Source organism: Astyanax mexicanus, chromosome 21 (assembly GCF_023375975.1).
Source record: "Astyanax mexicanus isolate ESR-SI-001 chromosome 21, AstMex3_surface, whole genome shotgun sequence".
Lineage (NCBI taxonomy): Eukaryota > Metazoa > Chordata > Actinopteri > Characiformes > Acestrorhamphidae > Astyanax > Astyanax mexicanus.
Window position 1 is genome coordinate 35,387,568 of NC_064428.1, and position 13,778 is coordinate 35,401,345.

General features: G+C 38.7%; 1 protein-coding gene across 2 annotated transcripts; it reads left to right on the forward strand.

Moving 5' to 3' along the window:
- The first annotated feature begins 2,207 nt into the window (after positions 1 to 2,207).
- On the forward strand, positions 2,208 to 12,989 carry gprc5bb (G protein-coupled receptor, class C, group 5, member Bb). Of its 2 annotated transcripts, none has more exons than XM_007229513.3 (4): positions 2,208 to 2,564; positions 7,248 to 8,378; positions 9,410 to 9,522; positions 11,032 to 12,989. In XM_007229513.3, exons 2-4 carry the CDS (start codon positions 7,250 to 7,252, stop codon positions 11,074 to 11,076), a joined length of 1,287 nt encoding a protein of 428 aa, XP_007229575.1. In that variant the 5' UTR covers positions 2,208 to 2,564; positions 7,248 to 7,249; the 3' UTR covers positions 11,077 to 12,989. The 2 variants fall into 2 exon arrangements, with proteins under 2 accessions (XP_007229575.1, XP_007229576.1); XM_007229514.3 differs by having other exon boundaries at positions 9,410 to 9,516.
- Positions 12,990 to 13,778: the final 789 nt, after the last annotated feature.

Sequence of the window (13,778 nt, forward strand, 5' to 3'; positions counted from 1 at the left end):
GAGAGTGAGCAACTGAGAGAGAAAAAGCGGGGAAAGATTGTTGAAGCTGAAAGAGTTTTAATACAGCAGTGGTGAGAGTGAGAGCAGAGCAAGAGAAAGAGTGGTAAAAAGAGAGAGAGATAGAGTGGTGTAGAGAGAGAGAGTAATCTATTCCGTTTTCTTTCTTTTAAAATCCAAGCTTTGGTAAAACAAATGTAGCACTATTTGTCCTGCCAATAGAAGCATCCTGAATTCAATTAGAGAGAGAGGGAGAGAGAGAGGGAGAGAGAGAGAGATAGAGAGAGAGACAGAGAGAGAGATAGAGAGAGAGAGAGAGAATCTGAGTGTAAATGAGTGAAAGAGATAAAGTGGCAAAGCAGAGAGAGGCCAAGGAGAAAAAGAGGGGAGAGAGGGATTAAACAGAGCAAGAGAGTGCCAGAGAGCTAAGAAAGAGAGATAGTGTGGCAAAAGAGAGAGAGGAGAAAGAGAGGGAGACTGACAGAGAGAGTAGTAAAGAACAGAGAGAGAGAGCTGTGAAAGGAGGGAGAGTGTAGTAAAGCGGAGAGCAAGAGAGAGGGGGAGATGAGTGGTAAAGGAGAGATAGATATAGAATAGTAAAGCAGATAGAGAGAAAGAGGGAGAGGAGCGAAGGAGAGAGTGGTAAAAGAGCGAGAGATACACACATCCATAGAAAGAGAGATGAGTGAGTGAGTGAGTGACAGAGAGGGAGAAGTGAAAGAAGAGAAAGTAAGCGAGAGAGTGGTAAAGGAAAGAAGGGTATAGAGTGGTAAAGCAGAGAGATAGAGAAAAGAGAGAGAGTGATAGTGGTAAAGGAGAGGTACATATAGTGGTAAAACTGTAGGAGAGAGAGACAGAAGAGAGAGAGAGGCAACAATTAATAACAAAGAAAGAACAAGAGGGGTAAAGCAGGAATAAATAGATAGAGAGAGAGAGGGGTAAAGGAGAGAAAGAGAAACAGAGTGAAGAAGAGATACACATCCACAGAAAGCAGAGAGAGAGAGAGAGAGAGAGAGAGAGAGAGAGAGAGAGAGAGTAGCAGCACTATATTAACCCTTTAACAGGGATGGAACGACAGATGCAGATGGAGATGAGTCTCTGACGTCTCAGGAGAGAACAGACAGCTCAGTGGTGAAGAGAGAGAGAGAGAGAGATAGAGCAGTACAGGCAGAGAAAGAAAAGGAGATAGTGAGGAAGAGAGCATTACAGAAAGAGAGAGGCAGAGATCAGTACAGAAAGAGAGAGAGACATAGTGAGGAAGAGAGGAAGAGAAAGAGAGTACAGAGAGAGAGAGAGAGAAATAGAGGGAGAAAGGGAGATAGTGAGAGTAAGAGAGCGAGAGCAGTACAGAAAGAGAGAGAGTGGGAGAAAGAGCAGTACAGAAAGACAGGAAGACATAGTAAGGAAGAGAAAGAGAGTGAAAGCAGTACAGAGAGAGAGATAGAGAAATAGAAAAATAGAGGGAGAGCAAGGGAGATAGTGAGAGTATAAGAGTGATAGCAGTACAGAGAGAGAGAGAGAGAGAGAGAGAGCAGTACAGAAAGAGAGAGAGAGAGCAGTACAGAAAGAGAGAGAGAGAGAGCAGTACAGAAAGAGAGAGAGAGAGAGAGAGAGAGAGAGAGAGAGAGAGAGCAGTACAGAAAGAGAGAGAGAGAGCAGTACAGAAAGAGAGAGAGAGAGCAGTACAGAAAGAGAGAGAGAGAGATAGTGACATAGAGAAAGAGAGGGAGGTAAAACAGAGAGAGCAGTACAGAAAGAGGGAGAGAGAGAGAGAGAGAGCAGTACAGAAAGAGAGCGAGAGAGAGAGCAGTACAGAAAGAGAAAGAGAGGGAGCAGTACAGAAAGAGAGAGAGAGAGCAGTACAGAAAGAGAGAGAGAGAGCAGTACAGAAAGAGAGAGAGAGATCGCGAAATAGAGAAAGAGAGGGAGGTAAAGCAGAGAGAGCAGTATAGAAAGAGAGAGAGTGAGAGAGAGAGAGCAGTACAGAAAGAGAAAGAGAGTGAGCAGTACAGAAAGAGAGAGAGAGAGAGAGATAGTGAAATAGAGAAAGAGAGGGAGGTAAAACAGAGAGAGCAGTACAGAAAGAGGGAGAGAGAGAGAGAGAGCAGTACAGAAAGAGAGAGAGAGAGAGAGAGCAGTACAGAAAGAGAAAGAGAGGGAGCAGTACAGAAAGAGAGAGAGAGAGCAGTACAGAAAGAGAGAGATCGCGAAATAGAGAAAGAGAGGGAGGTAAAGCAGAGAGAGCAGTACAGAAAGAGGGAGAGAGAGAGAGAGAGAGAGAGAGAGCGAGCAGTACAGAAAGAGAGAGAGTAATAGAGAGAGAGAGAGAGAGAGGGTGGTCTTCTCTGGTTGTAATGCACTCTCAGCAGACGGAGGACGGAGGAGCTCAGTGACAGAATGAGCTTCACTCTGAGGATCTGAATCCACTCAGCAGGTGCTGCTCTGGGAACCGTCCCAAACTTCAGGTTCTGGATATGTTCCGGTTCTGTATATAATCATATATAAGGAGAGGAATCCACCACTTCTGGACCTGCTGGACCTGCTGCAGCTTCATTCTTCATCATAAGGTGAGAGGATTGATCAGAGTCAGACAGTAGGGGATGTTATTGGTTGTATCAGAGCGCAGAACTTAAAGGTTCTATATATGAGAACCTGAATATTGAGGATATAAAACTGGTTTATATATATATATATTTATATAAAGCGTGCAGAGCTGCTGTGCAGTGTGCTTTATTACTGATGTCTATCTGGATTTGTGTATATGTGTGTGTGAGTGTGTGTATATGTGTGTATGAGTGTGTGTATATATGTGTGTGTGTGTTCATGTGTGTGTGTGTGTGTGTGTGTGCGATCCTCAGCTGGTTGTCACAGTGATAGCTCCTTATATAAACTCCATGTAGGCCATCCCACGCGTGCCTCTGGTTGCTATAGGAACTCGTTTGGACCGGTGCAGCAGGCAGGCCTCACAAAGCGCCAGACCCAACAAAGACATGACGTCACCGGTCCACTCAGAGCCCGCGGGCACCGCACCAGAACCTCAGCACCCTCTAACTGCTGAACAGAACCTCAGCAGAACCGCCACAACACATTATTCCATTATCCGCTTTCAGTGGCACCCATCAGGGGTCGGATGTAGGGCTGGGCGATATTCTAAAATCATTAAATATCGGTATTCGTCACATACATAAGAGCGATTCTCGATTAAAATATCAATTTGTTTAGTCCTTACGTAACTGAAACTGATCGTGCTTAAACAGCTCTGGAAAAAAATAAGATACCACTTAAAAATGATTAATTTCTTTGATTTTACCAAATTAAAAACCTGTGGAGTCATCAAACCAAACTGAACTGCTTGAATTTTTGCACCAGGAGTAAAGCAGCATAAAGTTATCCAAAAGCAGTGTGTAAGACTGGTGGAGGAGAACATGATGCCAAGATGCATGAAAAAAACTGTGATTAAAAACCAGGGTTATTCCACCAAATATTGATTTCTGATCTCTTAAAACTTTATGAATATGAACATATTTTTTGTTATTTCAGCCATTTCTCATTTTCTGCAAATAAATTCTCTAAATGACAATATTTTTATTTGGAATATAGGAGAAATTTTGTCCGTAGTTTATATAAAAAACACATATATAAGAGCGATACTCGAAAAAATAATTTTTGCACCAGGAGTGGCATAATAAAGTTATCCAAAAGCAGTGTGTAAGACTGGTGGAGGAGAACATGATGCCAAGATGCATGAAAAAAAACTGTGATTAAAACCAGAGTTATTCCACCAAATATTGATTTCTGAACTCTTAAAACTTTATAATTATGAACTTGTTTTCTTTGCATTATTTGAGGTCTTTCTGCAAATAAACACTCTAAATAACAATATTTTTATTTGGAATTTGGGAGAAATGTTGTCTGTAGTTTATAGAATTAAACAACAATGTTCATTTTACTCAAACATAAACATTAAAATCATTTTTACAGAGCTGTATATATGAAGGAACACATAAGGAATCATGTTACTAAAACTAAACAAAAATACTCTGTGAAGCATTTAGGTGCCCTTATCTGCTCTGAGGTGCTGATAACTCTGATGAGTGCCAGTTTTATCATTATAAAGTTTTTGATGGTCTTTGTGGTGACTGCCCTTTTGAGGATAATTTCAAAGTTCTTGAAATTCTTCTTTTTGTATTTACTGACCTTCATTTTTTCTTTTTTTATTTAGTTGAGTAGTTTTTGCTTCTCATAATCCGGATTAGAACATTACTCGTATAGAGCTATTATTCACTGTATACCTGTAACTCTACCTCTTCACTACTTTACTTTAACTGATGCTCTCAAACACTTTATTAAGAGACAAGAAATTCATGTAGTTAACTCTTGATGAGTTCAGCACAGCTGTTAACTGAAAGCGGTACTGTATCTGCTGATGCTCATGTTGATAGAAACATGATTTTTGGCTTAAAATCATCTGTAGCTGCTCCAGTTTTGGCCAATAATACAATTGGCACTGCTAGAATTGACCTGTAATTACCTTAAATTGGTTGTTTTTGGTCTAAAATTGTCTGCTACTTGGAGAGGTTTGTATAGTATATATAGTGTATATAGGTCTGATTTAAACCATAAAACACTTGCTATTGCCATAACTTACACTTACTATTACAATATATTTTACAATTCTCTTTTTTGGGTCGGTTTGACCCCCCTTTCTAATGTTCTGTGCACTTTTTGCATGCACCAGTGTTCTCTGACAGGTGAACTTGAGCCCAGGTTGTTTTAGCCGTAAAAAAACATAAGTAATATTCATATTTTTAGATAATTTTGAATAATATTGAGGTCACTATAACATACAATTTTATACACATTGAAAAAATGTTCCTCTGCTTTAGGAGCCTAACTTAACACCACCATACTTGGTGTTAAGTTAGGGTCCTAATTTTTTACTTTTTTTAGTCTTTTTGCTGGGGTAAAATTGAAATGCATTGTGTTGCATTGTGATTTGTCATGTTACGTTATGTTGAGTTATATAACCTTATTTTACCTTATATTACATAACAATAGAGTTTGTTAACACTTTATAATGCAGTCCGTGTTTTAGAGGGTAGGTTCCCTTTACTCATGGTGTAATTTCTCTGGATGAATCAGAACATTCAAAATACTTACCGGGTCCTTCAGGTACTTAACTGTATGTATAAATAAAGTACACCCAGGAACAAAAGTGTAACAATTAGGTAACTTTCTTACTGAATCAGTAAATACAAAATACTTATAGGCTTCTACTTTTAAACAAATGTAGGTACAAAAAAGCACAAGAAAACCCTTACTTGCAATTCCCCTAAACTTGTGATGCAGTTTTCATATAAAATAAGATATAATCATTTTGCCCTTTGTTCATGGCAGTTATGAAGGCTTCATTCCAGTCACACTGCGGGGAATTATTATTATTCTAATAATTTTATTATTAGAGTTTGAAAAAGAAGTTAAGAATTTGATTTATGCTTTTAAAACAAGCAGAAAGAAAACGTATAGTTTGTATGTTATGTCAAGACTAAAATACAATAATATTTATATATCTTCAATAAAACAATCAGGAATGCTGAGATTTTAAAGAAATTAATAATTCATTAATACACAGAAACCACAAAGTTTTACATTAATGGTTGATAAACCCACACCTCATCTGATTTCTACTGTTCTTACTCTCTAAATACACATTAATTACTCAGTAATTAGTAATTAGTAGTGTACAGTTTTTTTTTACCATCCTTACTTTGTAAGTACACAGTGTTTACCTTGTAAAATGTGGGCTGTATTATAAAGCGTTACCCAGAGTTTAAAGTGTTATTGGTCATTTATGGCAATGTCAAGTGTTTTGAGGGCTAAAACTGGCTCAGCTGTAGAGGCCACTCCAGATTACAGACCATGTTTGGACCAATTTAATCAGTTATGGTTCTTAAAGTTCTCCTCTGAAAATAAAAATGTGCTCATGTCCAAAATTGATCCAGCTTTAAAATGTATTACTATATTTAAAGGCTTAAATGACAACAATCACAACACTACAAGACCTTCCACCACAGTTCAGGATGTTCACTTTTAAAGCGTTGCTGTGTGAATTGATGGTGAACAGATGGGGACGAAGCTCTGAAAAAAAAGCAAACACAGGCCTCCACATACAGCAGCAGAACATGGAGGATTTTTTTAGTTTGGCGAGTAGAACACAACTCCCCAGTTCTCCCAGCACAACCACCACCTACACTCCCACACTTTGTGCTCTGGGTTTTATTACATAAAAAACTAAAGTACAACATTTTATTACTACAGGGTTACAGCAAAAGCAGACTGCATGACTATGTGTTTAATTTTATATGCCATATATATTTTGCTATTTGTAGGTATATGTTTGAGTAAAATGAACATTGATGTTTTATTCTATAAACTACAGACAATATTTCTCCCAAATTCCAAATAAAAATATTTTAGTCATTCAGAGCATTTATTTGTAGAACATGAGAAATGACTGATTAAAACAAAAAAAGATGCAGAGCTTTCAGACCTCAAATAATACAAAGAAAACAAGTTCATATTCATAAAGTTTTAAGAGTTCAGAAATCAATATTTGGTGGAATAATCCTGGTTTTTAATCACAGTTTTTTTTTCATGCATCTTGGCATCATGTTCTCCTCCACCAGTCTTACACACTGCTTTTGGATAACTTTATGCTGCTTTACTCCTGGTGTAAAAATTCAAGCAGTTCAGTTTGGTGGTTTGATGGTTTGTGATCATCCATCTTTATCTTGATTATATTCCAAAGGTTTTCAATTTGGTATTCGAGAATCGCTATTATATATATACGAGGAATATCGAGTTTTAATGTTTTTAGAATATCACCAGCCCTACATCCGACCCCTGATGAGTGCCACTGTAAGCAGATAATGGAATAATGTGTTGTGAAGGTTCTGCTGAGCTTTAAATAATAATAGAAAACAAGTTCATATTCATGAAGCTTTAAGAGTTCAGAAATCAATATTTGGTTTTCATGCATCTTGGCATCATGTTCTCCTCCACCAGACTTACACATTGCTTTTGGATAACTTTATGACTTTATCACTCCTGGTGCAAAAATTCAAGCAGTTCAGGTTTTTAATTTGGTTAAATCAAAGAAACTCATAATTTTTAAGTGGTCTTAGAACTGTATATTATAATGTATTATGTAAGTACTTTTCCTTGTAACATTTTCCTTCTCTTCTTTGCAGCCATGGCAATAAGCCCCGCCTTCCTCATCCTCCTCAGTCTGATTGGCTGCAGCGCTTCTAAGGGTGTGGCTCAGGAAGAAGCTCCACCCCCTCCTCGGGGTTGCGGTTTGAGCGTCGCGCCGGCCTATCGTGTCCTCTGTGATCTGGAGTCGGTGTGGGGCGTGGTGTTGGAGGCGGTGGCCTGTGGAGGCGTGGTTACGTCCATCATTCTCGCCACGCTGCTGCTGGCGAAGCTGAAGACGGTGACGGAGCAGGAGCGCCGCTGCGGGGTGGGTCCTCTCCTCCTGCTGCTGCTGGGCATCGTGTGTCTCTTCGGTCTTTCCCCGGCGTTTCTGGTTGGGCGTGGCGAGGTGCTGTGTGTGGCGCGCCGCAGTCTGTTCGGCTCGCTGTTCGCTATGTGCTTTTCCTGCCTGCTGGTTCAGGGGGTGCGACTGCGCCGCCTAGCGGCCGGAAAAAGGAGCCCGTCTGGAAGTTCTCTTTCCCTGCTGGCACTGGGGCTCACGTCGGTGCAGGGCATGCTGGCGGGCGAGTGGCTGCTGCTCACGGTGGCGCGCGAGGGCCGCACTGCCTGCGATTACCTGCCAGTGGACTTTGCGCTGGCAGGAAGCTACGCTCTGGGGCTGCTGCTGGCTGCCACGGCCCTGTCCCTGTGCGTGGTGCTGTGCGGTGGACGGGGGGGCGAGGAGGCGAGTAAGAGGCGGAGGGGGAAGTGGAGGTGCAACGCTGTGTGGCTCTTCCTCGCCTGCCTCGCTTCCCTCCTTCTGTGGGCTGGCTGGCTCGCTTTCTATCTCTATGGCAACGCAGCCTCAGCACCCCGAGCCTCCCGTCTCCGCGGCAGTGCTGCAGCCGCCGTAACCGGGGCGACGGACTGGGATGAGCCGGCGCTCGCCCTCGCTTTGGTAACGGTCGGCTGGTCGCTCCTGCTGTTCTACGCCATACCGGAAACACACCTGTGCCTGAGGCAGCCGGCCAATCAGAGGAGCGACGAGGCTGGGCAGGATTCCTACTATGACGCGCGCCAGCCACCCACAACCTCGCAGAGTTACCATGACGATGAGGCACCTGCGTCCAATCACAGGTCGGGGTACGCAGAAAGGCAGGCCTTCACTGTGGAGGAGCAGCACACCGCAGGTATATGCTTTTTTTTGGCCCAAAAAAATTAAAAAGGCATACACTGTTCAAAATCACTGAGTACAACACATTTACAGGGAACCATAAGTTAAATTCATTTTAAGAGTTCCATTTAGGCGTATAAGAATCATGGTGCTTTTCAGTAAACCCCACATTTCCACCAGTTTTAGTGCACAGAACAAACGTTTCCTGGATCCGAAATCTACTTTTGTTGGTGGACACATACTGTAGCTAACTGTTCAAAATTAGGTTTGCAAACCAGGAAAAGCACAAAGTGTACCAGTGACAGCACAAATAAAGTAAAATAAGCTGCAAACATATTAAAGCTGCATTTAAATACTTTCACTCCACTGCAGTAAATACAAATCACCTTATGAAAAAAGCCCGCTTAAGAACAGTTGTATACATGCATTTCTGGGCAAGCTGAGAGATCCAGAATCAGCATCTGAAGTAAGAGAATAATGTGGACAGGGGCAGTAGGGTAATATTTCAGGAAAATGCTGTTTTATTGCAGAAGCAGATAATACCAAACGCCTCCAACTGCAGGGGGAGCCCAGTAGCAGACAATACCAAATTCTACATGCTGTAAAATTATACAAGCCATCCATAATACATTTTATACGATTCAAATGTGTATAAATATATATTCAGATCTTTTCCCATTGTCTTTGAAGTTGACTCTTGTTGGCAGTAATAGTGAAAATTGTGTACATCGATGAATCAAGCAAATATTAGCAGATATTGATCAACACTGAATCCAACACAATATTGAACAGAAGATAAACCGGTGGTGATTATATCTCATGATTAGCAATTAAATGAATTACGCATGTTTGGAAAAGGTTTTGTCGATTTGTTTATCTCAAAATTTGGGGAAAAAATGTAACATTATAATATTCTAATGAACTGTAAATCAAATTTGATGTTTTTTCTGAAAATATTTTGTTTCCTGTTGATATTTTATATTGTATATGGAAAAAGGTAAAGTATAAATATATGTATGTGTGTGTGTGTGTGTGTGTGTGTTACAGCTGTACAGGCTGGAGGGTATCATGCTGGAGTAATAAGGCCGGTGCTTCCATTCCGGAGTCATGTGTATCAGCCCACTGAGATGGCTGTGCTGATGAACGGAGGAGCGGTGAGTGTGAGTGAAGTTATAATATTATATTAAATGTTAATGTTCATAATATAATTTGGGATTTTGCACTAGGCTGTTCCCTGTTTCAGCTGCACGTATGCTGATTGTAAATGAATGTATTTTATATAGTAGAATATAGTAAATATATTAAAGTTAAAGCTTAGTTGGACTGGAGTTTGTCTGGAGTTCTCTTGAGTCTCTGCACGGATCATCTTCATACTAGACTACATACGTCTGCTATGTGCTTGCTGGAGTGTGTGTGTGTGGGGGGGGGGGTGTGTGCAGGTGTGATGGATCACATTATAAACCAAATAGGGTTTCGGAATGGTATATGTTTATACTTCTCTACATCCAATCACAATCAGATTCACTCTATCTGGATGGGGATGAGATATTATAATACAATAAAAAATGATCTAATCTGTCAGACCTAACCCACACTACACTATTATTACTGTCCCCTCACAATAATACAGAAAATAATATGTTTTTAAGTGATTGAAACCACTAATATAAATACATTTTTTTAATTTTGCCAATCTATTGCTGATCATTCTTAAAAAGAACTCTTTAAAACTGAAATGCATCCAGCAGTATGCTTAGTAGGGTTGCCAGGTCCAACAAAAATATCCAGCCCAAAGTCAGTCTAAAACCTGGCCTTCAGAAGCTTAAACTAGCCCAAAATATATATGTGTCATACCTTAGAAGCAAATGGCAAAACAATTATGGGTGTACAACTTAGTATTTAGTTTATAAGGGGTTTATTATCACTTTTCCAATTAAGTGGCATTAATAATTAATTGTAACATTAGTGTTTTAATAGTCCTTTTATAACTTATTTTATTATTTTTTACATCCCAGTCAAAAACATTCAATAGTAACATAATTAGCAAAAAAAAAAAAAAGAACTGATTTTTATTTTTTATTTACTCTTTTCTGTTCTTACCCCTCCCTTTTTTAAACGTCTGGTGGTTTCTGGTTACATTGTGATTTTTTTTGTTCGTTTTTGGCAGCCATGTTAAATTTTAAAAGTAGCACCAAAAAAACGCATCCCACCACCGCTGAATTTTCACCCGCAACTGGATTTTCAAACAATCCCAATTTTGCGGAAAAAACACGAACCTGGCAACTCTGATGCTTAGAGAAAATATTTGTAGTTTAGGCAGTTAAAGTATTTTTTTTGTTCTTGTTCCTACAAAATCCAGAAAGATCTTAAGTGTTTCATGGTGACAGTATGAGAATACTGAGATTACTATGTTGACTTATAAATAAAATGTTTTTTTGAGAATAATTATCGCTTTTTGTATTTTATTGGTTAGAATTTTTAAAAAGGTACCAAAAAAGTATCACTTGGGTTTCGATACTAATACCGGTATTTAAACTTTTTAAACAATACCCAGCCCTAAGCTTCAAACCCAAACTAAAGCAAATCCTACACTGATCAGGAACTTTGCTGGTTAACCAGCCTAATCTGCATTAATTATGATCTGTGCTTTTCTTTTTTTTATCTCTCAGATTCCCACCGCTCCCCCAAACTACACAGGACGGCATCTGTGGTGAAACCAGCACCACCAAAACTCAGCCCACCTGTACCTGGACAAAATGCACCTTAGCTGAGATCACAGAGGCGAGAGGATGCGTGGAGATGATCTAATCGATGTATTCCAGTACTCTTCAAGCTGTGCCCAAGAGCTCTTTAATATTGTAATAATTACCTGTAGATGACGTACAGTATCTGGACATGAGTGCTGTGTTATTCAGTGTTGATGAGGCAGTGATGATGCACTGGATGGTCATGGTCACTGTCGCTTCTCCGCAGTGAGAGATAAGAGAGATGACTCTGAGACGAAGGTACTGTATTGATATTTTAATCGAGCCATTTCTGCCTGTTTTTAAAAAGCACTATTTGGGATATGTTTACCAATAATTCTTTGGGATACAATTAGGGATACACTTACCAATAATACTTTAATAATGACATACGTTTAATAATATTGATTAATAATAATTTATATATATATTTTTTTCTCTTCTCAAACATTCTGTTTTTGGCTTATTTGTTTATATGAGTAGTTACAGTGGTGCTTAAAAGTGCGATTTTCTAAAAATCCATTTGGATTTTTCTGCATATTAGAAAGTTAGAGACCCATGGGTTCAGACCCATGATACTTCCACCACCATGTTTCACAGATGGCACTTTATCGCTAAGGCAGCCATATTGACTACGGCCCCAAACTGCATCACGATGAGGCTGAGTATGATAATACTGACCCATCAGGAAGACACTAATTATCCAGCAATAAACAGCAAATTGTCTCCCATCACCTACCCCCAAAAAATCCAAAGATCTATTTTAGCCTTATTCTACTCTAGTTTTACTCTAGTTCTTTTTTTAAAGAAGCATCCCTTATTTGCACACAATTTACATTAGTTGTTCTCCTGATTTGTGATAAAGGCCTTCAGTTGCTTAGAAGATACATTGGGTTCCTTAGGGACCTCCTGGACTATTACACAGCTTGCTTTTGCTGTAATATTTGGTGGTCTATAACTCATCCTGGAATAATGGTCTTAAATTTCTTCAATTTTTTCACAATATGCCTGAACATGGTTTTCACTTTTAGGACTTGTTTAATTTAAGGTCAATTTAAGGACATTTCTGCAGAAATATTGACATTATTCGCAAACTTTCAAGCACCACTGCAAATCTGTCTATTAGTGGCTACTTAGTTATATATTTATTAATCTGAAGATGGAAACATCTTTCTCTTGTTTACCAGCATTTTTTTACCCTCTTTAACTCACATCTCTTGATCTGTTGCTTTTGTAAATGGTAAATAGTCATGATCATTGATCATTTTTGATAAGTCTGATGTTTTTTCTCAATTTTTTCCCCCTGTTGTTGTTATCATGTACTTATGCTCTTCAGGGATGTGTTTATGTGCACTTTAAGATGAAAGATGATGCTGTACCGCAGAAATCTGTCCATTTTTTTCCTCTTGAATAGTGAATTTTTTAACTGGATGAAAGTGAGACATTTTTAAAACGTTTGTAGCTATTTCGTGAGTAGCCTTTCGTGGTGTTCTGAATAATCCGCAGGCTGTTTTATGGTACAGGAAAGTGAGTAGCACTTTAAACAGACGTTCACGTGTCTCGTCAGTGCTATCGTGGATAATTTGATAGTTTGATCACGTGTCAGCGGTGTATATTATATTCGCACGCTTCGACGAAGACGAAGACGATGGCATGGGGCTGCTGGACGTTGCTCTGGGCCGTGATTGGTCCACTGAAGATCTGGATTTAGACTCACAGAGATTAAAGACTGGTGAGATGTTGCTTCACAAGGTTGTTTTTTCTGTGGCAAATAGTTTTAACTTTAGTGATGATAAAAGACCTGGTTTTGAGTTGTTGTATAAGTAACATAAGCATTCAGAAAAGTGCTGAATGCGATTGTGATTAATAAACAATGCAGTTTATTTGTTTTTGATGTGTCTCTTTTTTTATTGTATAGTATTTTAATTCAACTGCACACATTTCAACAAATTTCTCTCAATTATGTTCAATTTAGAATAAAACTAGATAAGGGGCACTATGTCACTATGATCAGGAGATCGCCTGTTCGAATCCTGGTCATGCAGCTTGTCAGCAGCTACCAGAGCCCTGAGAGAGCGCAATTTTCCTTGCTCTCTCTGGGTGGGTACAGTAGATGGCGCTCTTTCCCCTCATCACTCCTATGGAGTGAACCAACATTATACTTATTTTATGTCTTTTTCATAGGATTTTAAATAATAAAAATAATAAATGCAAAATCATAAAAATTAAATAATGACAAATATTCAATCATAAGAATGATAAAAAACAAAATACTTTCAAAATCATAAATATAAAAAAGCATAAAATATAATAAAGCCAAAGTATATTATTGTTAATTTGAGCAGAAAACATTTAATATTTAATAATGCAAAAGCTGAATAAAAAAAAACAAATAATAAACTAAAATAAAAAAAACAATAAATAATTCTGTAAAAAAAAGCTGCTAATTTTTTTTTGACTGTGTAAATATACCCGGATTATTATATATTTTTTTGTTAGTTTTTTCTGTTTTTGATTAACATGGTCGTAATTTTGCTCGTTTTTAAATACAGTTGAACTACAATTAAATGTAGTTTAAATGTTAAAAACAGAAAAACAGGTCTATATAATCAATAAATTAATAAATTAATAATATATTAATAATAATACTGTTGTTGGGAGGGTTGGGAGTT

What these genes read in the sequence shown, in the direction of transcription:
- gprc5bb (XM_007229513.3), top strand. Translation starts at nt 7,250, where the DNA reads ATGGCAATAAGCCCCGCCTTCCTCATCCTCCTCAGTCTGATTGGCTGC. An exon ending in GGAGGAGCAGCACACCGCAG is followed by an intron (nt 8,379 to 9,409) that starts GTATATGCTTTT and finishes TGTGTGTTACAG; the next exon opens with CTGTACAGGCTGGAGGGTAT. An exon ending in TGAACGGAGGAGCGGTGAGT is followed by an intron (nt 9,523 to 11,031) that starts GTGAGTGAAGTT and finishes TTTATCTCTCAG; the next exon opens with ATTCCCACCGCTCCCCCAAA.